This window comes from Delphinapterus leucas, chromosome 3 (genome assembly GCF_059928025.1).
Source record: "Delphinapterus leucas isolate spDelLeu-1000000601 "Yukka" chromosome 3, BTC_Dleu_Yukka2, whole genome shotgun sequence".
NCBI lineage: Eukaryota > Metazoa > Chordata > Mammalia > Artiodactyla > Monodontidae > Delphinapterus > Delphinapterus leucas.
The window spans coordinates 95,837,613-95,864,278 of record NC_143131.1 but is presented as its reverse complement, the minus strand read 5'-3'; the positions used below and the strand labels follow the sequence as shown (position 1 = coordinate 95,864,278).

The following is a 26,666-nucleotide window of genomic DNA, read 5'->3' as shown; positions in this document are numbered from 1 at the left end:
GGGTTTTAACTGGTATGTGCCTTCATATCCCTACTGCTGGTATATCCTAGCAAGAACATTCTAATTTTTATGCATAAAAGATGAAAATATTATTCTTTCGCAAAGAATCAAATATAGACTCCCCACTGTTGTTTATTGTTTCTCAGGTGACATCTGGTGGATAAAAACTGAAATGCAGAGTTCTCTGTAGTTTAGGAAAGGTGAGGTTCTCAAATGTCTTTGGGAGGAAATCATTAAAGAATATGAGCTGAATTGGTTGAAGATTAATTTTGCTTACACTTTTGGCATTATATTTTCTGCATTAAGTAGGCATTATGGTATCAGATATAATGGAGAGAACACTCCAGTGCTCTGCTGGATTTGGCAGGCTTTGAGTTCTGCTCAAACCTCTGACAGTAAATAACAAAGTGATTTGCTATTGTTTTTGCTTTTTTAAAGAGCTTCAAAATTAAAGCAAGAGATTAGCTACAGATGGAAAAGAATCAGATTGCTATTGGACTTCTCAGTGGCTATACTGGATAAAAGAGACAAGAGAACAATATCTTCAACATTCTGAGGGAAAATTTCTTTCTATCTAGAGTCCACTACCAAATCAGGCTCTCCTTCAGGTATGAGCAAAATAAAAGCATTTTCAGACATGCATGGGTATGAAAGTTATCCTTTTGTGTAAGTCCTCTCTGAAAGAGTTACTAATTTAAAATGTTGTCTTTGTTAAGTGCTATGTTTCAGTTTATTTTTAGATATTTTCTTTTTTGCTGTTGCAATTTTGGTCTTTATTTCCATTATGTTTTCTTTTTTAACTTTGAGATGTAATTGACATATCCATGATGTTTTCTAACTGGTTGTTTGTATAGATGAAAGCAATTAAATTTTGCACACTAATTTGATACCCATCCATTTCATAAGTCCTCATACTGTTTGCAACAGATTTTTAATTGAGTTTATTGGGTTTTCCAGGTATACAATTATCTATAAATAGTAATAAATGTACCTCTCTTCCAATGTTTATACCTCTTATATCTTTCTCTTGTCCTATTGCATTGGTTAAACCTCTAGAGTTATGCTAAATAATAGTGGTGACTGTAGACATAATTGTATTGCTGTTGATTTTAATGGGAATACTTCTAATGTTTCCTCATTAAACATAATGCTGGCTTTTAAGAAATATGGATCTTTCCTATTTTATGAAGATTTTAAAAAATTAATTATGGATACTGAAATTTATCAAATGCCTTTCCCGCATATTTGAAGAAAATTGTACATTTTTTCTTTCTTTTAATCTGTTTTATCATTCAGAGTTCACTTGCAGAAAACAGAAAGGGATTTAATACACGGAGTGAGCTGCTTATAAATCAGTGGAGAGCTAGAGGTTCAAGCTCTCTAGAAATAACTCCCAAATCCACACTGTAGAACTGGCCCACCAAGAGAGCTGCTCCCTCTGCCACAGTAGAAAGTCATGTTCCCACCGTTAGCTCCAGGAACACACCATCTTAATGTGATCTGGGAACGAGAAGTTGCCACCAGAATTCTTAGCTGCCAGAACACACCTTCTTATCTGTCACCTCTGAATCAGAAAACTAATGCTAGAACTGTCAGCTGCAGAGTTTTACTATGTCTGCTATAATATGTCCCAGCAAAATGTGTGCCTTGCTGCTATGTCTTCCCCTATTTAAATGAGTTCTGAAATCGAATTTCACACAAGTGTATCTGATTAGCAAAACATAATTTACATTGAGGAACTTAGCTGCAAGGGAGCCTGGGAAATGAGGGTTCTGAGCTTTCCAGCCTCTGCAGTATACATGGCACACTAAAAAGAGGCTGAAATAGATGCTGAGTGAGCCAACCAACTGTACCCAACCACTTCCTAACATAGGAAATGAAACTGAATCATTCTTACGATACTGGGAGTGGGGGGAACTAGTTTTCTTTTAATTCTTCTAAGATGTTGCTGGATTCAGTTTGCTGAAACTTGGTAAACATTTTCTGCATCAATATTTATAACTGATTTTTGTCAGTAGCTTGCTTTTCGTGTTATTGCTGTCAGTTTTTGGTAACAAACGTATGCTACTGTTATTAGAATTCGGAAGTTTTCCTCTTTTTGTCTCTGCTCTGGAACAGTTTAAAAAGCATTAGAGTCTGTTTATTTTGTAAAATTTCCTAAAATCAGCCTATGAAGCCCTCAGGGCCTGGTGCTCTTTGGGAGCCTACCATTTTAACAATTTTTTCCTTTTTCTTAGGTTTTTAATATTTAATGTTTAGATTTTTAATTTGCCAACTTTAGTAAATGGTGTTTTCTTAGAAAAATGATTCATTTCATCTGGATCTTCACATTTATTTGCAGATAATCGAAAAAAATAGTCTCCTGTGATTCTTTTCTTTGTATTTTTATTATGTATATTTGTGCTTTCTTAATTTTAATTCTTGATCAGTTTAGCTAGTGGTTAATCTGTCTTAACTGGTTAAATTTATTCATTAGGATTATCATTCCTCTGGTTTTTATTTTATTATTTTTTTCTTTCACATTTCTTAATTCATTTCTCCTTTTTTCCGTTTTTGATTATTGATTATTTTTTCCCCTGTCTTCTTCAGCTAGGTGGTTAGTTCATTTATTTTTATTCTTTCTTATTTATTAAGGTAACTACTGAAACTGCTAATTTTCTGCTGAGGATGGCTTTAGCTGTATTACTTCGATATTGGTTTGTAATATTACCAATGTTTTCTAATTAAATTGCAACTTTAGTTTTGATATCCTCTTTGACTCAGGATTTTAAAAATTTTATGTGATAGGGTCTTTCTGTCTTCTCAGTTGATTTCTTTCGTGACCAGAAAATTATATCTGCATTATTTCTGCTTTTTGACATTTATTGAGGTTTTTGTGGCCTAAATATATGGTCATCTTTGTGAATATTCCATGAGTGTTATAAAATATAGTCCCTATTTTCAGTGAATAGAGTTCAGGATATGTCAAGTAGAATTACCTTATAAATCTGTTATCTAGTCTACTCTTTATTGAAAGCCCCTTGTCTGTGACCTTCTCCAGGTAGTCTCCCTGTGGCTTGGCAGCCTTAAAGAAGGAGAGCAATTCTGATATAGGTGTCTGACAGCTACAGTCCCAAGCTCTGCCAAGAAAGTGAACATCCCTGCCTCCCCAGCTAAGAACTAGTCCTTGCAGAAATATTGATAGGCAGGGGAAAGAAATCTGCAAGAACTAGTCATTATGTCTTATTCATTTACACTGACCAATAGCCAGGTCAGGCACACACTTGGCTTTACATATTTGTACAAAACCAAAACCCTTCCTTTTTTCTTTCTTTCTTTCTCTTTTGATTCCACTGAGGTTTCCACCAAGTACTTCCTGCAGACAGTTGTGTAACACCCTCTGAGCAGTCTTTCAGTGCTGCCTACTTCCATGCCCAAGTCAGAATGGCACTTCCTTGTATTTCCCTGTCCTTGGAAACCTGGTTTGGTGTCTACAGTCTTTCCCTGATAATGGCCTAACGCTTGTTGATTTTCCTTCCAACATGAGCAAGCCATACAGTGTCTCTGTGCTCCAGATTATGCCCATCACTAGACATTTACTGGTGTTATAAGCACCAGCTAGTGTTAAAATGTTAAGTTTATCTCAGTCTATGTGTAACAAAAATTCAAAAAGCACTGGTTTTAAAAATAGTTCTTTTTCTCACATAAAAGGAAGCCTGGAGGCAGCCGGTACAGCTGCTCAAATTAATACATGATAATTGTAAAAAATCTCAAACATTACAGAAGTCCCAACCGTTCAGTAATATTTTCTTTATCATTTTCATGATGTACAATTCCTTAACTTCCACATTTATATACAGAGATCTGTTTTTGATTTAAAATTCTCAAGCAAGAGTTTAAATACTTAATTGAAAAGTTATTTTGTTCCTGTGAGCTAGGAGTTCCTGAAAATTTTCCCATAAATCCAAGGGAATATATAGATGATATATGAGTTTAATTTTCTATCTAACTGTAGAAGAATGACCCTGTGATAACTTCTGAAATTAATTTTTTAACGATAGGTTCATGTTCATCAAATGGGTTTGAATTTTCAGGGAAAAGTGCTCTATTGGGACTAAGTGGTATAGTCATAAAACTGTCAACCATACTGAAGATTTTTCATTTCCCTGAGTCTGATCTGAAGGATGTAAACCTGGGACTACCTCCAAAAGAATAATCAACATCCATTCAAACACAAGTGATTATCTTCTTTATTTTCTACTGGCCTCCAGGAAAAAAATTATTTTTCAAAAGAAGAAAAATAGACTTGGAGGTTTTTTTGCTTTAGGAAAATAAGTTTTAACTATTAAGTCAGATCCAGGCTTGATGCTTGGCTCTGCCATATTCTAGCTGTATTATCTTAGAAAGTTTATTGACTAAGATTCTCAAACTTTATTTATTTACAGCAAAGAGTAGCTGTGTGTGTTGTTAAGAGTGTTTGGCACATGATAGGCCATCAAAAGTAAGGATTATTATTTTTAAAGTAAATATTCACATTTTTTCCTTTTATCTAGACCTACCTTTAAATTGTCTTAACAGCTACATTTGGTGTAAAGATTCACTGTTGTTGCTTTGGCTGTTGTTGTTGTTATTGTTCAACAATAAATATTTTTGCCCCATCAGGGAACTGACAATCTGTTGGAGAGTGTCTGATTAGGGAACTCCGATATTACCGAGGAACAATAAAAAAAGAGCTGAAAGACTGGGAAGTCTTTACACAACTTTCTCTTTTCAGTTTCTATAAATATAGTTAAGTTTAAACAATTGAACATTTTGTATGGGGATAGTCATTTAAAGGTCAGTGGAAGTTCAACTGTTTTTATTTGAGAATAAAAATTGTGGAGGAAGTTATCACCCCTTACATAAGTAATATTGATTAGCTTTTTTGTTTTCCATTAGGGATATCAAGAGGTATCCTTTTTTTTTTTTTTTTAACATCTTTATTGGAGTATAATTGCTTTACAATGGTGTGTTAGTTTCTGCTTTATAACAAAGTGAATGAGCTATACGTATACATATATCCCCATATCTCTTCCCTCTTGCATCTCCCTCCCTCCCACCCTCCCTATCCCACCCCTCTAGGTGGTCACAAAGCACCAAGCTGATCTCCTTGTGCTATGCGGCTGCTTCCCACTAGCTATTGATTTTATAGTTGGTAGTGTATATATGTCCATGCCACTCTCTCACTTTGTCCCAGCTTACCCTTCCCCCCCGTCCATGTCCTCAAGTCCATTCTCTAGTAGGTCTGCGTCTTTATTCCCATCCTGCCCCTAGGTTCTTCATAACCATTTTTTTTTTAGATTCCATATATATGTGTTAGCATACGGTATTTGCTTTTCTCTTTCTGACTTACTTCACTCTGTATGACAGACTCTAGGTCCATCTACCTCATTACAAATAACTCAGTTTCGTTTCTTTTTATGGCTGAGTAATATTCCATTGTATATATATGCCACATCTTCTTTATCCATTCATCTGTCGATGGACACTTAGGTTGTTTCCATGTCCTGGCTATTGTAAATAGAGCTGCAGTGAACATTGTGGTACATGACTCTTTTTGAATTATGGTTTTCTCAGGATATATGCCCAGTAGTGGGATTGCTGGGTCATATGGTAGTTCTATTTTTGGTTTTTTAAGGAACCTCCATACTGTTCTCCATAGTGGCTGTATCAGTTTACATTCCCACCAGCAGTGCAAGAGGGTTCCCTTATTGATTAGCTTTTATTCTGATTTCAGAAGTCAATATGAAGCAACCTTATTCCAGACCTGTCAGTTTATACTGGTGAATTCTATAGCTCACCATAAAATTATCCATTTGTTAGTGTATTTAAGACAGTAATACAAATATTTTGTTAATAATTAAGCCTATATAAAAGAATAAATCTGGTCCCCAGGCATAAGAGTCTATTTGATTTTGCCTAACTGTCTGGAGCAATTCCACACATTTTCAGCATATTATTATGTAGCTTTGGGATGGATCATAACTGCTTCACCATTGTTCAGTTTGCAATAGTGATCTCTACATAATTATTAAAACAAAATATTTGCCTCTTCTAAGCCCTAGTTTCATGATCTGACTTCAGGGGAACCCAAATTGAAAGCCTTTCTTTTTAAGTTAATTTTTATTGGAGTATAGTTGCTTTACAATGTTGTGTTAGTTTCTACTGCACAGCAAAGTGAATCAGCTATACGTATACATATATCCCCTCTTTTTTGGATTTCCTTCCCATTTAGGTCACCACAGAGCACTGAGTAGAGCTCCCCATGCTATACAGTAGGTCCTTATTAGTTATCTATTTTATACACAGTATCAGTAGTGTATATATATCAATCTCAATCTTCCAATTCCTCCCACCCCCCTTCCCCCTTGGTATGAATACATTTGTTCTCTACGTCTGTGTCTCTATTTCTGCTTTGCAAATAAGATCATCTATACCATTTTTCTAGATTCCACAGATATGTGTTAATATACGATATTTGTTTTTCTCTTTCTGACTTACTTCACTCTGTATGACAGTCTCTGGGTCCATCCACATCTCTACAAATGACCCAATTTCAATCCTTTTTATGGCTGAGTAATATTCTGTTGTATATGTGTACCACATCTTCTTTATCCATTCCTCTGTTGATGGACATTTAGGTTTGACAGCCTTCTTCCATCTTCCTGTATGGAAGAAGTGTGAGAATTGGAAAGAAAGGGATAACATGATCTCTGTTTGCAGATAATGTAATAGAATAAAAGGAAACCCTAAGATAATCATTCTAAAAATAAAACCAAAATTAAGAGAATTGATTAAAGTAGCAGCATAAAAAACTAATAAAGAAAAATCAATAGTTTCATATATCCGAAGAATAACTAGCTAGATGATGTCAAGGGAGCGGAAATCACACTTGTAGTTGCAAGAGAATATTTTTTTTAAACTTAGGAATAAGCTTAAAATGTTTACTCTTCAAAGATGCAAAAGTAGACTGGAACAAATGTAAAGGCATCCCTTGTTTATGGGTAGGGCAACTCTACATCATACTTATGTTAATTCTTCCCAAGTTAATAAAGAAATTTAATGTGATTCCATTAAAAATATTGAGATTTTTCTCTTAAAGTAGACTGTTGAGTCTAAAGTTCTTTTGGGAAATGAGTAAGCAGGAAAAGGAAGGGAAACCCAAAAACAAGAACAATGAGAGGAACTAGCCCTGTAAGATGTTAAAACACTGTATAATTTCCCTATAAATAAGAAAAGCATGTTCACTGATACATAACTAGATATACAGAATGATAGAATAGACAAAAAATTCAAAATAGAACAATTATATGTGAAAAGTTAAGTGACACCTCAATCACTGGGGAAATATACTGTTTTAAATAAATATTTTTGGCATAACTAGATAGCCTTTTGGGAAAAAGTAAAATTGAATCCATATCTCATCCTGGATATCAGAATGAAATCCAAATTATCCAGATATATAAATGTAAAAAGTAAAACTGTACAAGAACACAAGGATTCATTTCTTTATAAACTGGGAGTGAGAAAAGCCTTTCCAACTATGATTACAAATCCAGAAGCATCAAAGAAAATACTAAAACATTGACAAACTTGACTACATAAAAATAGAAAGAAACTTTTCAAAGCAAAAAAAAAAGCAAAAGTCACTAAACAAATTAAAAACCCAGAAGAAAATATTTTCAATTTATATGAAAACATTATATAACAATCACCTAATTGATAAAGAGCTCTTAAAAACTGGGAAGACCGTACACAAATATAAACCCCAAATGGCTTAAAGACTTAAATGTAAGACCAGACATTATAAAACTCTTAGAGGAAAACATAGGAAAAACACTTTTTGACATAAACTACAGCAAGATCTTTTTTGACCCACCTCCTAGAGTAATGGAAATAAAAACAAAAATAAACAAATGGGACTTAATTAAACTTAAAACCTTTTGCACAGCAAAGGAAACCAAAAACAAGACAAAAAGACAACCCTCAGAATGGGAGAAAATATTTGCAAATGAAACAGACAAAGGATTAATCTCCAAAATATACAAACAGCTCATGGAGCTCAATATCAGAAAAACAAACAATCCAGTTAAAAAATGGGCAGAAGTCCTAAATAGACATTTCACCAAGGAAGACATACAGATGGCCAAGAGGCACATGAAAAGATGCTCAACATCACTAATTATTAGAGAAATGCAAATAAAAACTACAATGAGGTATCACCTCACGCCGGTCAGAATGGCCATTATCAAAAAATCTAGAAACAATGAATGCTGGAAAGGGTGTGGTGAAAAGGGAACCCTCCTGCACTGTTGGTGGGAATGTAAATTGATACAACCACTATGGAAAAAGTATGGAGGTTCCTTAAAAAACTAAAAATAGAACTACCATATGACCCAGCAATCGCACTACTGGGCATATACCCTGAGAAAACCATAATTCAAAAAGAGTCATGTACCACAATGTTCATTGCAGCTCTATTTACAATAGCCAGGACAGGGAATCAACCTAAATGTCCATTAACAGATGAATGGATAAAGAAGATGTGGCACATATATACAGTGGAATGTTACTCAGCCATAAACAGAAACAAAATTGAATTATTTGTAGTGAGGTGGATGGACCTAGAGTCTGTCATACAGAGTGAAGTAAGTCAGAAAGAGAAAAGCAAATACCATATGCTAATGCATATATATGGAATCTAAAAAACAAAAAATGGCACTGATGAACCTAGTTGCAGGGCAGGAATAAAGAGGTAGACATAGAAAATGGACTTGAGGACATGGGATGGGAGGGCAAAGTGAGAGTAGCATCGACAGATATACACTACCGAATGTAAAATAGTTGGCTAGTGGGAAGCAGCCGCACAGCACAGGGCGATCAGCTCAGTGCTTTGCAATGACCTACAGGGGTGGGATAGGGAGGATGGATGGGAGGCTCAAGAGGGAGGGGATATGGGGACATGTGTATGCATATCGCTGATTCACTTTGTTGTGCAACAGAAACTAGCACAATATCGTGAAGCAATTATACTCCAATAAAGATCTATTAAAAAAAAAAAGAAACTGGGAAGAGGAAGACTAAATACCATTGGGGAAAGATGTGAACAGTTTAAAGAAAAAAACTGACATTCTTCCACTTACGAAAAAAGGCTTCATTCATAACAAGAGAAAGGTATATTAAAATTACTGAGAGATACCATTTTTCACCTATTCAGATTGCCCAAAATACAAAAACTTGAAGAAATACTGTGATGGCAAATAATAAGGAAACAGGCACCCTCAGGCATTGCTAGTTGGAGTACAAAATGGTACAACTTCTATGGAAAGGAATTTAACAATATCTAACTACATTGCCTTTGCATTTATCACTTGACTTAGCAATTCCACTGAAGATACACTTCCCCAAATATGAAATACTTATCATTACTTGTGATGGGGTTCAGGGCAGGCCACCCCAAAATACGCTACTTTGGCATATTGATTGCTTTGAGTTCAAGTTACTTGAGAAACAGCCAGTGCAAGATGGACTCCCTGACCCTGCCCTCTTTCCGCCTGAAAGCAGGAAATAAATTTCCCATCTGAAAGGCAACCTCTGAGCACCAAGACTTAGGGACATTTTTACCTCCAGGGATAGAAAATTCAGGGTGGAAAAGGCTGTGTAAACTAATTCCACTTAGTTTCTTCACTAATTAATACCCAAGCCTAAGTGTCTTTGTCAGTTCTTCACAAATTAATTGTTTCTTTGTCTAAAAAGTATAAAAGCTGCCTGCTTTGGTCATTTCTTTGAGTCTCCTGTTTCTGTGAACTCCCATATGTATGAAATTAAAATTTGTCTCCTGTTAATCTGTGTCATGTCAATTTAATTATTAGACTCTCAGAAGAACCTAGAAAGGTAGAGGAATATTTTTTCTTCCCCAATACTTGTCACAGCAAAAGATTGGAAATAACCCAAACATCTGTCAGTAGATGCCTGGTTGAGTAAAATAGAGTATTATGCATCTGTTAAAAAAATGAGGAAGATTTCTGTGAACTTACGTCAAGCGAGTTGTAAGATATATTGTTAAGTGAAAAATGCAAGGTGTAGAGTATTATATGTGTGTTATGAGTTGAATTGTGTCCTCTAAAGAGATATGCTGAAGTCCTAATGCCCAGTACCTGTGAATGTGACCTTATGTGGAAACAGGGTCTTTACAGATGTAATAAAGTAAAGATAAGGTCATACAGGATTAGGGAGAGCCCTAATCCAATGACAGGTGTCCTCATAAGAAGAGGGAAATTTCGACACAGAGACACAGACACATAGGAGAAAAGGCCATCCAACCATACAGGCAATGACTAGAGTAATGCTTCCACCAGCCAAGGAATACTACAGGGTGCTAGTGACCACAGGTGCTGGGAGAGAGGCATGGAACAGATAACTCACTCTCAGGAGAGGAAGGAACTCAGGAACCAACTGTGCCGCCACCTTGATTTTGGACTTCTGGCCTCCTGAACTGTGAGAGAATACATTTCTATTGTTTTAAACCACCCAGTTTGTGATACTTTGTTATGGCAGCACTAGCAAAATAATACAATATGCTACATGTTTTTGTAAGAGAAAAGGAAAAATAACACATATATATACTCATTTTTGCAAAAAGAAATGTAAAAGAGCAAGCCAGAAATTAATAAAAAATGGTCACATATAGAGGATCAGTTGAAAAGGCCATGGAGAGGGTGTGTTTGGGGGCAAGATTTCCTTAAATATGTCATATCATTTTGACTTTACATACATTACATATGTTTTACATAGTTTTTAAAAAGGATACCATAAAGAAAAAAAATAGAGGAAACACTAAAAGTGAAGACAAATACAATCAAAAGAATCTGACTACCTAAAAATAGATTCTTTTACCACCCAGAAAAGAGAAATTTCAGTAAACTCTTGAACACAACACTCTGACTGAATATCCTGTGCGGGACATATTCTTAGGGGCAAAAAGAACTACAAAATGATCTCAAACTTCTTTCAGTAGGTTTACTGTTAGTGGTAATTTCAGAATTGTAATTTGAAACGACATAATTGTTGCAAGAAAAAGCAAATAAGTAAATATGTTGATATTCTAAGGAACCAAGATTTTTAGTGTTTAAGAGAAAAGAAATACAAATATAAAAGAAATTAAGGAATGACAAGCCTCTGATGTAATGTTAGAACTGGTACAAAATGTAAGAAATGAAACTATACAATGAGAATATATTCTGTAGCTCTGGCCACTGAAAGGGCCCCAAAGTGAGGGCCCAGGCAGCTGCCTAATCTTCATGCTGCAAAGGCCTGCTCTGGTTTTCTGTTTACGAGATTCTTAATCATTTTTTGGAATTTTTCATCCTAATAAAACAGTAAAAATCTTAAAGTGGCCATCTTGCGTGTTGTTACTATTAATATATTCCCTTATAGTATCCAATCCAGTGTTGTCCCTGGCAGAGACCACTCAATTCAAGTAATTGGTTGACTGTTTTCCCTTGAGGCTACCAGATTATTCTAGACTAACAGTTACAGGAACTCAGACAGTGCTGTGACAACAGACCTCATTTTGGGTGAAAGGTAAGTACATAAATTAAAGAGGTCTTACCTTCTCAATACCCGGAAGCTTCCCTCTTCCTTCTAGTGCATGGGGAAAGGAGAGCAGCCCATCTTTTGTCTCCAAATCTACCAACCACCTTGTGCTGTAACCCTCCAGTAAGGAAGAGCAGGTGCCCCTCTCAGAGACCAAACTTTCCATCTGTGACCTAGACTCCAAGGTACAGATGCCCTCCACTAGTCCCCAGCTTGAAACATACACACACACACACACACACACACACACACACACCACATGTATCTTCTTTGATCACACATCTTCAAGCTACCACCTCATTTCACTGATCACCTGCATCACAGAATCATCAAAATAGTTGTCTAAAGACATTATTTCCACCCCTCACCTTCATCATCTCCTCAGCTGTCTCAGCCAGGCTCACCACCCCACTGACGGTGCTCTTGTCAGGGTGGCCAGTGGCCTCCTCATTGTCAAATCCAACCATCAGCTGTCTGTTTTCATGTCACTCAACCTTTGGGCAGCAGACCACACAGTTGATCATTCTTGAAACACTTTCTTCCATAGGATTCCGGCTTTCCTCCCTTCTCACAGACCTCTCCTGTCAACTCCTCCTGTCTGTGTCATCTGTGTTGGAGGGCTCTAGGCCTCAGTTCCCAGACTTCAATTTATACTCTCCCTGAGTAATCTCATTCACTTTTTAAGATGTTTTCTACTTGGAGATGAAGACCAAATTCATATATTTAACTCTAGTCTCTTTCCTGGGCTCCATCTGCCTGTTTAACATCTCTACCAGGATGGTCTCTGGAGTTAGACCAGCTAGGCTTATATCCCAGTTCCTACTTGTATATGGTCTTGTGTTACTTAACATTATCCGTGAAATGAAAATGATAATAGTACCTACTTCACTAGATTGTTTAGAACAGTACTGGCACAGAGTAAGTGCTCGATAAACACCCCGTTTGTTTACTTGTTTGAATTCCCTGGTAGAAGTTTGGAGAGAAGGAACTTCGCGTGTGTGTCTAATTCAACAGTTAATTCTCAAGGTCTGGCATATAGTAGCAGCTGGATATTGATTGAATTAATGAATCGATGAATGGATGAATACATTCCTTTAAAGGAGGAAAACGCAGTGCATCCACAAATCAGCTGAATTGCCACTGGTTGCCAATGCCTTGACTGCAGGAGTCATCTCTGGCTTTTCTCCACCTTCCCAACACTGTATCTTTGGAGTCTCTCTTCTAAATGGCCAAGTCCTAGGAGTGTGACATCCCTGCGTCTGATATCTGATAGTGTAGGGCATGCTCTGTTTTGTTTGAAAATGTGAAATATATTGTTCAGGCTCATCAATAATGTTTTTAAATTTAGACTCAGTTTCACCAGAACTTAGTAGAAACCTAGAAAGAAGTTCTATTATGTAAAGTATATCTCTCTATGGATATATAGATATCTATGTATATCATATATCTATATATAACACGAATAAATTTAAGTAGGACCGTGAAAAACAATGAATTTTCCCGGTGGTTAGGGGACAGGGGCCGGGGAGAAAGACTTTTTGCCAAATAAAGAGTAGATACCGTGCGCTGTAATACAACTGCGCCGCAGAGCACAGCGAAGCCGAGCCCGCCACCGGCCGCGCTCCAGCCCGCGCTCGGGCCCCGCCCTGATCCCGACCCCGCCCCGCCTTGCACCGCGGCCCACCTCCGCCCTGCACTCCCGCCCCGCCTTGCGCTCCGGCCCCGCCCCACATCTCGGCAGCGTTCTCCCTGCCGGGGGAGCCCTGCCGCCCCGGCAGAGCCAGAATCTCCCCCCGCCCGAGCCCCTCCACCCCAGGCCTGGGGGGCCGCAGCGCACCGAGCGGCTCGGCGGGGAAAGATGGCCGCCCTGACGACGGTCGTGGTGGCTGCGGCGGCCACAGCTGTAGCGGGGGCTGTGGCCGGGGCGGGCGCGGCCACCGGGACTCGCGTGGGAGCAACGCCTGTGCCGCAACAGGTAAATGGAGGAGGCAGACGTGGGCCGGGAGGCTGCAGGCGCCAGAGGCTGGACGGGGCCCCAGGCTGAACAGGTGTGCTCTGCAGCGCAGCCCCGGGAGGCGGGAGCCCTTTGCTCGGGGCCTGGCACACGCCAGCGTTTCGCTTTGTTCGCTTGTGCGTTTAACTGCTTTTACGGAGCCGCCTCTCTTGAGGTTTTGGAGTGGAGGAAGATCTGGGTGGAAACGCTGGCTCTGCCTCTTCCTAGCGTGTGATAGGAACATATTTAACCTCTCGGTGACTCAGTTTCTAATCTAAACGTTGGAACTGATAATATGCAGCTTTCCGAGCCGTGCACATTGTCTGGGAAGCCCCTGGTACAATGCTTGGTTGGAGAGAGATTCGGTGCCCAGTGACTGGTGGCTGCTGTATTATTGTATCAGCGCTGGGAACACAAGGAGGAGTCAAACATGGGATGGTCTGAGGCTGATGTGTTTCCAGAGATCTTCTCAGGACCCGTTTCTCTGCAGTGAGGACCAGAGGATCCCCCAAGGAGAATTGTTGGATCCAGCTGCTCAGGTCAAAGAGCACCTCTCCTTCTCTCACAGCCCACACCCCAGAGCATGGGCAGTTCCTGTCTGTTCTACCTTCGGAATAAGTCCAGAATCCCACTCTTCTCACCACCTCACGTGGTGGTCCACAGCATCATTTCTCCCCCAGCAGAAATACTTTCCTAGTTGGTTTCTATTCTTCCACTCTTGCCTTCCTCAAGTATTATCAACAGTCAGGTGATTGAGTCCAGTAATGACACTTGTCTGCTCAGATCCCTCAGAGTAAAAACAAACGTTTTTACCGTGGTCCACAGGGCCTCTGACCTGCCCCTACCACCTCCCTGTCACCTCATCCCCAGTCCCCTGCTCTGAGTCGGCTGCAGCCATACTGGCTTCCTGGTGGTCCTTCAGACAGGTGGAGCACACTCCTCTCTCAGGATTTTTGCAGTTGCTGTTCCCTCTGCTTGGAATCTCTTTTCTAATGGTCTCATGGCCAGCACCATCACCGCCTTCAGATATCTTTGTTCAAATGCCATCAGCTCAGTGATTCTTTCCTTGACCTCCCCTTACTGAATCCCCCTACCCAGCACACCCTGTTGTCTTTTCTGGTTTTGTTTTTCTCCATAGCACTTATTACCATATAATATATTACATATTTTATGCTTACTTTTAAATTTTTCTCCACCCTGCCTGGGAATGTAAACCCTGCCCTCTATGAGGGAAGAAACTTTTGGAAGTTTATTCACTATTGTATTCCCAGCACCAAAAGCTGTGCCTCTTTAGTGCAGGAACATAGTAGATGCTCATTAAATATTTGTGGATTAGTCCAAACCTGAAAGAAGGCTGTTATGAGCTGAGGACAGCTTCTATCATTTTCTTCCTCTAAGGAAATACAGTGTCTTTACCTGTTTCAAGAAATTCAAGAAACTCCACCTCAGACAAATTTTCTCACACATCCTCTGTATTTCTTTTTATTATTCTAACTCTGGCCCAAATGTCTCAGGAAAAAAATATAAAATACAGAAAAATACATAATAGATATATAATTTTTTCAGATATATTTAAAATACTTTTAAAATCTTTTTTAAAATGTATGGCCCTAGTGTTTTAGTCCTCTTGGTGGGTCTCTCTGGCTTACTTTAGTTGAAAATGATTTGTTCTCCAAATTCTTATAACCATGTTTAACCTCCTGGTTTGCATTTCTCACAAGTTGCCTAATACTGTTATTGATGCACACTCTTGCCGACTACAGTGATTCTCAGAGGTTTGCCTTCCTTGGTGTTGGATCAGAATCACCTGTGGAGCTGTTTCAACTGTGACATCGGTTTCTCACATTCAGCAAAGTCTGGAGACAGTTTTGGTTGTCACAGCTGCAGGTGGACTGTGGGGTGTTTGTGTGTGCTCCTAGCATCTAGTGGGTACAGGCCAAAGGACAGCTCCCCCAAAACAAAAAATTACCTGGTCAAAAATATCAGTAGTGCTGAGGTTGAGACACCCTGCTTTATACCCTCTCACCAGTTTAGGGAAGGCAGAGCCTCATGACTGACAGTCACAACAGTAGTGAGGTAGAATTTCTCAAGGGTGTTTGGGTTTAAAAAAAAACCAATTAGAATCTCTACTGTACCATACTGTGCTTTTTGAGGAGTTTAACTATGTGTTATCCCTCTGTGTATTCCCCCCAACATACCACATACACATACACACAGACACACACACATACACACTATACACTCAAATTCTACATCCTAGCACTGAACTTGGATATTTGTCATAGGATTTCATGAATGAGTATTCCTATTGACTCTAACAGTGAAACCAACTAATGTTTTCCTGAGAAGAGATAATTTTCCTCATGATATTAGAGATGTCCGCCAAAGTAGCTAAAGTTCCTATATTAGCCTGCTAGGGCTTCCATAACAAAATACCACAGACTGAATGGCTTAAATGACAGAAGTTTACTTTTTTACCATTTTGCAGGCTGGGAAGTCCAAGATCAAGGTGCTGTCAGGGTTAGTTTCGGGCTTGTAGAGAGTCACCGTCTTGCTGTGTCTTCACATGTGCATATGCAGAGAGAGAGAGAGTTTTCTGGTGTCTCTTCCTCTTTTTTTGGCGGTACGCGGGCCTCTCACTGTTGTGGCCTCTCCCGCTGCGGAGCATAGGCTCCGGATGCGCAGGCATAGCAGCCATGGCTCAGGGGTCCAGCCGCTCTGCGGCATGTGGGATCCTCCTGGACCGGGGCACGAACCCACGTCCCCTGCATCGGCAGGCAGACTCTCAACCACTGCGCCACCAGGGAAGCCCTCTTCCTCTTTTTATAAAGACACCAGTCCTAATGGATTAGGACTCTATCCTTATGATCCCATTTAACCTTAATTACTTCCTCCAAATCTAGGGCCTCAACCCGTGAATTTGGGGGGTGATAATTCAGTCCGTAACTGTTTCATTAAATTATTTTGGAATAATTATCTTTGAAGTTTTAGAACTATTTTATATTGTGTTTTATTTTACAACCTCCATAAAGTGTGGAATCCCATAAATTTCTCATTCATTTTGGAAAGAAATAATGTACCCTATCTGTGCATTTTAATACTTGTATATAATTTGTCCATAATTCTCCTCAGCCATTGCCTTTCAAGGCCGAAGACCATGAATCTCTTGATTGTCCTCTCAGATGCCCTTTCCCTCTTGATCTTTCCAGCAGCCGAATTATAACTTTTTTGAAGTATCTCTAGCCGTATCACCTAGTGTATGTTCTGGTTTTGTACCAAGATAGAGCTGTGTCTTCTGTTTGATTTGTTTCTAATGACCTTCCTGTGATGAGTTGTATTTTATGGAATTTGGCTGCCTGGAGTGGTCCTTCAGTAATAAGCACATTACTTTTCTGACTTTAAATGATTACTCAAAATGGATTTCCTCTAGAAGATCACACACATGAATAGGGCTGTGTGTGTGTGGTAGAGTGCAGAATTCCCCGCCCCGCTCAAGGATAGTCACATCCTAATCCCCAGCATCTGTGAATATGTGACCTTACATGATTAAAGGAACTTTGCAGATATGATTAAATTGAGGATCTTTAGATGGGGAGTTTATCTGGGTGGGGCGATATATTCACAAAGGTCCTTGTAAGAGGGAAGCAGGAGGATCAGAACCAGTAGGAGAGGTAACAGTGGAAGCAAGAGGGTGAAGTTATGTGAGGAAGGGGCCATGAACCAAGGAATGAAGGTGGCCTCTAAAAGCTGAAAAAAAGGTAAGGAAGTAATAGATTCTCCTCTGAATCTCCAGAAAGAACACAATCCTGCCAACACCTTAATTTTAGACTTGACCTCCAGAATTGTAAGAGAATAAATTTGTGTTGTTTAAGCCTCTAAGTTTGTGGTAAACTAATCTTTGGTAAGTTTGTTATAGTAGTGATAGGAAATGAATGCAACCAGAGAAGGCCTAAGAAGGCCTGAGCTCTCACCTTTGGCTGGTCTTGAAACTCTGTGCAACAGGAAGTGAAGGCTAAAGTAGAGTTTTAAACTGCTTGCCCGGGTACTGATGGCATGCTCCAGCATGTACTTAGACCACCTCAGCAAAGACTGGGGACTTAATTGGTTCAAGACATCTAAGAAAATCTTTGACCAACCGATTGTTCACTGACAACTAAGCTAACAAAACAGGGATTTCAGTGCCACACAAACAAAGAATACAGACTTTACCGAATTGGTTCAGAAAAGTGACTAAACAAACAGTGACAACAAACAACCTTGGAGAGGGGAAAGAATCTCATTTTCAGAGTTGCCACATTATATTATTTAAAGTGTTGAGTATTTGACAGACAAATTATGAGATGTGCAAAGAAACAAGAAAGTATGGTCCACACACAGAAGAATTAAAAAAAACAAGAACAGTAAAAAGAAACTGTCCCTTAAGATGACCAAACGTTGGACATAATAGACAGACTTTAAATCATCTACTTTAAATATGTTCAAAAATCTAAAGGAAACCATTTCTAAAGAAATAAAACAAACTATGAGAATGGTGTCTCACCAAATAGAAAATATCTATAAAGAGAAAAATTATAATAAAAGAATCAAATAGAAATTTTGGAGTTAAAAAATACAAGAACTCAATTCACTAGAGGGACTCAACACTAGATTTGAGCTGGCAGAAGATAGGTCAGTTCAGATTATCCAGACTGAGGAACAGAAAGAAAAAAAGAATGAAGAAAAATGAACAGAGCCTTAGAGACCTGTGAGATACCATCAAGTGTCACAGCTAATGAGAGTCCCAGAAGGAGAGGAAAGAGAAAAGGGGGGAAAAGAATATTTGAAGAAATGATGGGTGAAATATGAATCTACACATTGTTGGAACTCAGTGAACTCCAAGTAGAATAAACTCAAAGAGATCCATACCTAGACATGTCATAATCAAACTGTAGAAAAGACAAAGACAAAAAGAAAATCTTGAAAGCACCAACAGAGAAGCAACTCAACACATACAAGGGATCCTCAGTAAAAACTGGTTTCTCAACAGAAACCTTGGACTCCAAAGGCATGTAATGATAGACATAGTCAAAATAGTCCTGAAAGAAAAGGACTCTTTCATAGTCCTGAAAGAAAAGGACTCTCAACCAAGAATTCTGTGTCCAGAAAAATAATTGTCTAAAAATGAAGGAGACTACATCAAACTAAAAAGATTCTGCACAGCAAAGGGAACATCAACAAAATGAAAAGACAACCTACTGAACGAGAGAAAACATTTGCAAGTCATATAAGGAGTTAATATCCAAAGTATATACCTGTACAACTCAATAGCAAAAAAAAAAAAAATCAGATTGGAAAATGGGCAAAGGAACTGAATAGGCATTTTCCTCAAGAAGACATACAGATGACCAACAGGTACATGAAAAGATGCTCAGCATCATTAATCATCAGGGAAATGCAAATCAAAACTGCACATTTTAGAATAGCTGTTATCAAAGGGACAAGAAATAACAAGTGTTGGTGAGGATGTGGAGAAAAGTGAACCCTTGTGCACTGTTGGTAGGGATATAAATTGGATTAGCCTCTCTGGAAAACAGTATGGGGGTTCCTCAAATAATTAAAAATAGAACTACGATATGATCCAGCAATTCCGATTCTGGGTATTTATCTGAAGGAAATGAAAACACTAACTTGAAAAGATACATGCACCCCAGTGTTCACTGTGGCATTATTTACAATAGCCAAGAAATGGAAGCAACCTATGACCACTAATGATGAATGGATAAAGAAAATATTATACACACACACACCACTGGAATACTATTCAACCATAAAAAGAAGGAAATCTTGCCATTTACAAAAATGTGGATGGACCTTGAGGACATTATGTCAAATGAAATAAGTCAGACAGAGAAAGACAAATACCATATGATCTCACTTAAATGTGGAATCTAAAAAAAAAATTAAACTCATAGGTACAAAGAACAGGTTGGTGGTTGTCAGAGGCAGGGGATAGGGGCTGGGCAAAACGGATAAAGGTAGTCAAAAGGTACAAACTTAGTTATAAAATAAATAAGTCCTGGGGATGTAATGTACAGCATGGTGACTAGTTAACAGTAGTTGCTAAGAGAGTAGATCTAAAAAGTTCTCGTCACAAGAAAAACAATTTGTAACTGTGGTAATGGATGCTAACTAGACTTGTGGTGAGCATTTTGCAATATATACAAATATTGAATCGTATTGTACATCTGAAACTAATATAATGTTATATGTCAATTATATCTCAATTTAAATATCAAAGGAGATTGGAATTCAAAGGGAGCTTGGACTTTATCTAATAAAATATTTTCATAAAAATAACTTTAAAAATAAAGTTGAGACTTAAAGATATTAAATAATTTGCCTCGATTTCTGTTATTAGATATACATCTCAATAGAGGCTCTGTTTCCAGCATAGTGTTTCTGCCAATGAAACATGCTAACTCAAGCTCTAAGTGAGTTAATTTTTTAAAAATATAGTTTTATCCCTTACAGCCTAGTAAAACCTAAAGACTTTATTGTTTGCCAAGTTATTTTTCATAAAAAACATATAAAATGGAAACCTAGGTTACAAAATTTGCTGCCACTAATTATAAGGACATCTTCACTCTATTGTCCCCAAAATATAATGGCAGTAAAATATAATGGATAATGGTAGACTATAGAAAATTGAAAACATATGCACAGGTCCTCTATTGGCTCCCATGTAAATTCTCCTAGAAGTCCGCATCCCTGGAATTCACATAACTAGAACAAGTAAGTGCACTTGACCCTTAAACAGCACGAGGGTTAGAGGCACCAACTCCTGCATAGTCAGAAATCTATGTATAGCTTTTGACTCCTCAAAAACCTAACTACTAATAGCCTACTGTTGATCTTTTGGTCAGTTAGCACATATTTTGTTATACTGTATTGTATACAGTCATATAATATGACTGTATTGTATACAGTCATATAATGACTGTATATAGTCATTATACTGTATTGGTACAATTAAATAGGCTAGAGAAAGTAAAATGTTACTAATAGAATCATAAGGAGGCAAAAATACATTAACAGTACTGTACTGTACTTATCGATACTGTAAGTTTACATGATTTGTTTGTAAGATGAATTGCCAGTCAGTATCTGCAATAGTATTGTCTTATACAAAACACTAGATGTTGTATGTATTACTAACACTAGATATCAAAAATGAAAACATAATGTGAAGAAGAAATTCATATTTATTTACAAATATAATGGTCCATGCACTGATAATGAAGAGCAGCAATATGATTGCTTTATGGTAGCCTAATATAGTCGATATGTTTGCTTCACAATAGCCTAGCCTATACACCAATGAATGAATCATTATAAAATTTTTATGGCATACAATATTATCATCATATTCATAATGTAACATTGGGAACATTGTTCCATTTTTTTCAAAAACCACTTACCTGTGATGTTAGGCTGCTAGGCACTTTCTCCAATTAAGAGAGAGAAAAGCATACTGTACGGTAATGTAATTCTTTGAAAGCAAAGTTATAAAACAGTAAGAAAACTAATGCATTATTAATTTTATATGACTATCACTCACCTTATGCCTATGTCAGGATAGACTAGTATCTACATATATTTCATGCATTCATGACATACCTAACTTTTTCTTAATTTTTTTGATATTTCTAGGCTGTGTGATTCGTCTGTTTTTTTTCAAATTGTCACAAATCTCCAAAATTTTTTCCAGTATATTTATTGGAAAAAATCTGTGTATAAGTGCACCTGCTTCAAATCTGTATTTTTCAAGGGTCAGCTGTATAGTACTTCTCAGAATTGGAGCATATTTTCCTCAGCTAAACATAATTTCCCCATATGATCAAGATTATATTATACTTATAAGCTAATGAACAAATTTTTAAAAATTGTATTCTCTACACACATTTCTCAAGTAAAATGTAAAAATCTTTAGTGAAAAAAAATGGAGAAATTTAGACAATCCCAGATTTTAAAAAACTGAGAGGATTCATTGCCAGCATATCTGCCCTACAAGGAATACTAAAGGAAGTCCTTCGAGCAAAAGTAAAAAGATACTAGGTAATAATTCAAATCCAAGTGAAGAATAATATTGATAAAGAGTACTGGTAAAGGTAAATATAGAGGTAAATATAAAAGTCAGTATAATGTAAAGGTATATAATAATAAAGGTAATGTATGATAATATATTATTATAATAAAGGTACATATAAATATATTTGTAATATATAATAATAAAGACAAATGTAGAGGTAAATATAAATGTCAGGGTTTTTTTGGTTGATAACAAATTTCTTTCATAAAATAGAGAAGGGAACACTTCTCAACTCATTCTATAAGGCCATTGTTACCTTGATACCAAAATTAGACATCACAAGAAAGAAAATAACAGATCAGTATCTCTTATGCATACAAATGCAAAGATTCTCAACAAAACACTATCAAGCCAAACCTAACAACATAGGGGAGGATTTTACACCATGATTAGTTGGGATTTATTCCAGGTATATGAAAATCAATCAACATAATAGAACATATTAATAGAATAAAGGACAAAAACCATATAATCATCTCAATAGATGCAGAAACAGCAACTGAAAATATCCAGCACTCTTTCATGATAAAAATATTCGACAAGTTAGCAATAGAAGGAAACTCCTCTGCCTGTTAAAGGCATCTATGAAACACCAACCTCTAACATAATACTTAATGACAAAAGATTGAAGACTTCCCATAAGATCAGGAATAAGATAAGAATATCCACTCTCACCACTTTACTCACTGGAGATTCTAGCCAGGCAACTAGGCAAGAAAAACAAAAAGCATTCAGATTGGAAAAGAAGAAATAAAACTATCCTTATTTGCAGATGACATGATCTTGTATATAAAAAGTCCTAACTAATCCTCCAAAAAAACTATTAGAGCTAATAAACAAGTTCAGCTGTTTGCAGGCACTTGCAGGAAACGAGCAATGTACAAAAATCAGTCGTACTTCTATACAGTAGTAATGGACCATTCAAAAATGAAATTAAGAAAATAGTGCCATTTTGGAGTATTACTCAGCAATAAAAAAGAATGAAATATTGCCATTTGCAGCAACACAGATGGACCTAGAGATTATCATACTGAGTGAAGTAAGTCAGACAGAGAAAGACAAATAGTATATGATATCGCTTATATGCAGAATCTAAAAAATAATACCGATCAGGTTTTACAAGACAGAAACAGACTCACAGAAAAAACAAAAACAACAAAAAAAGTATGGTTACCAAAGGGGAAAGAGGGGGAGCAGGGATAAATTAGGAGTATGGGATTAATGGATACATACCACTATATATAAAACAGATAAAGAACAGAGATTTACTATATAGCACAGGGAACTATATTCAATATCTTGTAATAACCTATAATTGAAAAGAATCTGAAAAAAATGTAAGAATCATTTTGCTGTACATCTAAACTAACACAATACTGTAAATCAACTATACTTCAATTAAAAAATTTAATATTCCATAGTATAACGAAGAATAAAATACATAGGAATGAATTTAGCAAAAGAAGTGCAACACGTTTAAGTTTTTGAAACATATGTTTCGAAAACTCAGAAATATCATTGAGAGAAATTAAAGAAAACCTACCTAAACGAACATTTTGTGTTCATGAATATGAAGACTTAATATTCGTGAGATGGCAGTACTCCCTGAATTGATTTACAGATTCAATGCAATCCCTATCGGTATCTCAGCTGTCTTTTTTTGTTTTTTTTTTGCAGAAACTGTCAATCTGATCCTAAAATTCATATGGGAAATTCAAGGGACCCAAAATAGTCAAAACAATTTTGAAAAAGAACAAAGTTGGAGAACTCCCACTTCTTAATTTCAGAATTTACTGTGAAGCTACAGTAATCAAACAGTATGGTACTGGCACAAGGATAGACATACCAGTGAGAGTTAAGAGTAAACCCTTACATTTGTGGGCAATTGATTTTCAACAAGGGTGCTAATATAGTTCAATAAGGAAAGAATAGTCTTTTCAACAGATGGTGTATTCACATACAAAAGAGTGAAGTTGGACTTCTCTCACACACCACATATAAAAATTAACTCTAAATGGATTAGAAACCTAAATGTGAGAGATAAAACTGTAAAACTCTTAGAAGAAAACTTAGATGTAAGTCCTCATGACCTTTAATTAGGTAATGGTGTCTTCTATATGACATCTAATGCACAAGCAGCTGAAGATAAAATAAATTGGACTTCAGCAAAATTTAAAACTCTGTGCTTCAAATGACATTATCAAGAAGGTGAAAAGACAGCTCAAAGAATGGGAGAAAATATTTACAAATCATATTTTGATAAGGACATATCTAAAATATATAAATAACTCTTACAACTCAAAAATAAAAACACAACCCAATTTTAAATATAGGGAAGGAGATAAGTAGATATTCCTCCAAAGAAATAGCCAATAAGTACATGGAAAGATGCTCAGTATCATTAGTCATTATGGACTAACGAAAAACCACTGTGAGATACCATTTCACATCTATTAGGATGACTGTAATAAAAAAAGATAGACAATAACAAGTGTCAGTGAGGATGTGAAGAAACTGGAACCCCCATATAGTGCTGGTGGAAATGTAAAATGGTGCAGCCAGTGTGGAAAACAGTTTGGCACTTTTTCAAAACCTTTGTGTTTCAAAAGACATTATCAGGGAAGTGAAAAGGCAACTCTGAATTGGTGAAAATATTTGCAGATCATTTATCTGATAAGGGAATTATAAGAAGACTTACAGCTTAAAAAAAGAAACAACAACACGAAATTTTTAAATGGGAAAGTAAAAATGAGTTACCTATGATCCAGAAATTCCACTGCTAGGTATATACCCAAGAAAATTGAAAACATATGTTCATACTTAAACTTGTACACAAGTGTTCTTAGTAGCATTATTCATATTGACCAAATAGTGAAAGTAATCCCATTGTCCATTAACTGATGAGTAGATAAACAAAATATGCTAGATCTGTATGGAATATGACTTAGCCATAAAAAGTAATGAAGTACAGATTCATGGTACAACGTGGATAAATCTTAAAAAACATTATACTAGGGACTTCCCTGGTGGCTCAGTGGTTGAGAGTCTGCCTGCCAACGCAGGGGACACGGGTTCAATCCCTGGTCCAGGAAGATCCCACATGCCATGGAGCAGCTAAGCCCGTGCGTTGCAACTACTGAGCCTGCGCTCTAGAGCCTGCGAGCCACAACTACTGAAGCCCACGCGCCTAGAGCCTGTGCTCGGCAACAAGAGAAGCCACCGCGATGAGAAACCCATGCACCGCAACAAAGAGTAGCCCCTGCTCGCCACAACTAGAGAAAGACCGAGCAGCAACAACAACCCAACGCAGCCAAAAAAAAATAAATGCATTAAATAAATTAAAAAAAATTTACTAAGTGAAAGAAACCAGACAGAAAAGGTTGCATGTTGTATGATCCTGTTTATATTAATTGTCCAGAATAGGCAAATCAAGAGCTGGAAAATAGATTAATGGCTGCCTACGGGTATGGGGAGTGACTGCTTAATGAGTACAGGGTTTCTTTTTGGTATGATGGAAATATTCTGGTACTAGATACTGTTGATAGTTGCACGACTTTGTGAATATACTAAAAACCACTGAATTGTAAACTTTATGTATACATTTTATATGCTAAGTGGATTATATCCCAATTTTAGAAGTATTTCCTAAATTCATTACTTTATTCTTGCTTGCTTCTCAAAATTTAAAGGCTTGTTTCCTTTTTTCTTTTTCTCCCACATCCAGGCTGTCAGCAATTCCTCTTGGTTATACCTCCCAGATATATTTAGTCTTCTTACTTTTAATCTTCACCATCACCCTGGTAGCCCTGAACACCATCTTTCCTTGTCTGTGTTGCTGTGTCACCTGCCTCATTGATTCTCCTGCTTCCAGTCTTGCCTCACCTCCTCCTCCACCTTCCATCAATTTATTCTCCAAAAAAATAGCCAGAAGGATTTCCTTCAAAAATTAAGTGTATATTGGCTTCCCTGGTGGCGCAGTGGTTGAGAGTCCGCCTGCCGATGCAGGGGACACGGGTTCGTGCCCCGGTCCAGAGGATCCCACATGCCGCGGAGTGGCTAGGCCCGTGAGCCTGCGCGTCTGGAGCCTGTGCTCCGCAATGGGAGAGGCCACAACAGTGAGAGGCCTGCGTACTGCAAAAAAAAAAAAATTAAGTGTATTGTGGCATTCTCCTACTCTAAACCCTTCAGTAAAATCCAGACTCCCCTAGTGACTTAAAATGCTGGGGTGATGTGCCACTTGCCTACCTCTGTATCCTTATCTCCTACTTTACTCTGCACTTTACTAATCTCGTGTCACAGTTGCCTTTTCTCTGCTTTAACTAGCCAAGGTTTTTCCTGCTCTAGGGCTTTTGCACGTGCTAGTCCCTCTGCCTGGCACACCTTTCCCTATAGTTTTTGGCATGGCTGGCTCCATTCTTCCTTAAAAATCATCCCCTCAAATAGACCTTCTGTGGCCATTCTAACTGAAAAAAAAAAAGAAAAAAAAATAATGCTTTGCCCCATTATCTTCATCTCAACATTATTTCCTTAATAGTACTTACCGTGTTTTTGTTTTTAATTTATTGCTTTTTTACTCTTTTCTTTTTAAGTCTGTTCCCCTCACTAGACTTTAAGTCAAGGGCCATATTATCATGGGCTATCATTGTTTCCCTAGTTTCTAGTGCAGCACCTGTCACATCATAAGTGTTCAATACATATTGGTAAATGACTGATTGAATGAAAGAATTAGATATTTTTCTGAAAATCCCTGAAGACTTTACATATCTTACTTACTAATTTAGCATTTTAAGATAGATATTCCTTCTTCCACAAAATGTATTTTTAAAAATTAAATAAGATTGGCCCCCAAATTATCCCCTGAGAAACTCCATCATTGATGTTTTTTCTCTGAAAAAAATTCCACCTTCATCTCCTACCATTTTTATTATTGAG

At 37.4% G+C, this 26,666-nt stretch overlaps 2 protein-coding genes across 3 annotated transcripts in view; both read left to right on the top strand.

Moving 5' to 3' along the window:
• LOC115801621 (uncharacterized) overlaps positions 1-13,087 on the top strand; it is a 169,576-nt gene extending 156,489 nt beyond the window's left edge. For both annotated transcript variants that reach the window (XR_016392743.1, XR_016392742.1), the window contains one exon: positions 439-13,087. The gene's annotated coding sequence lies outside the window, so the exon portion shown is untranslated. The remainder of the gene's footprint in view (positions 1-438) is intronic.
• Positions 13,088-13,358: 271 nt separating this feature from the next.
• The window catches only part of CCDC112 (coiled-coil domain containing 112), a 30,460-nt gene continuing 17,152 nt past the window's right edge, over positions 13,359-26,666 (top strand). Inside the window, exon 1 of the mRNA XM_022590897.2 lies at positions 13,359-13,588. Coding sequence (XP_022446605.1) covers positions 13,472-13,588 — 117 coding nt within the window. The 5' untranslated portion in view covers positions 13,359-13,471. The remainder of the gene's footprint in view (positions 13,589-26,666) is intronic.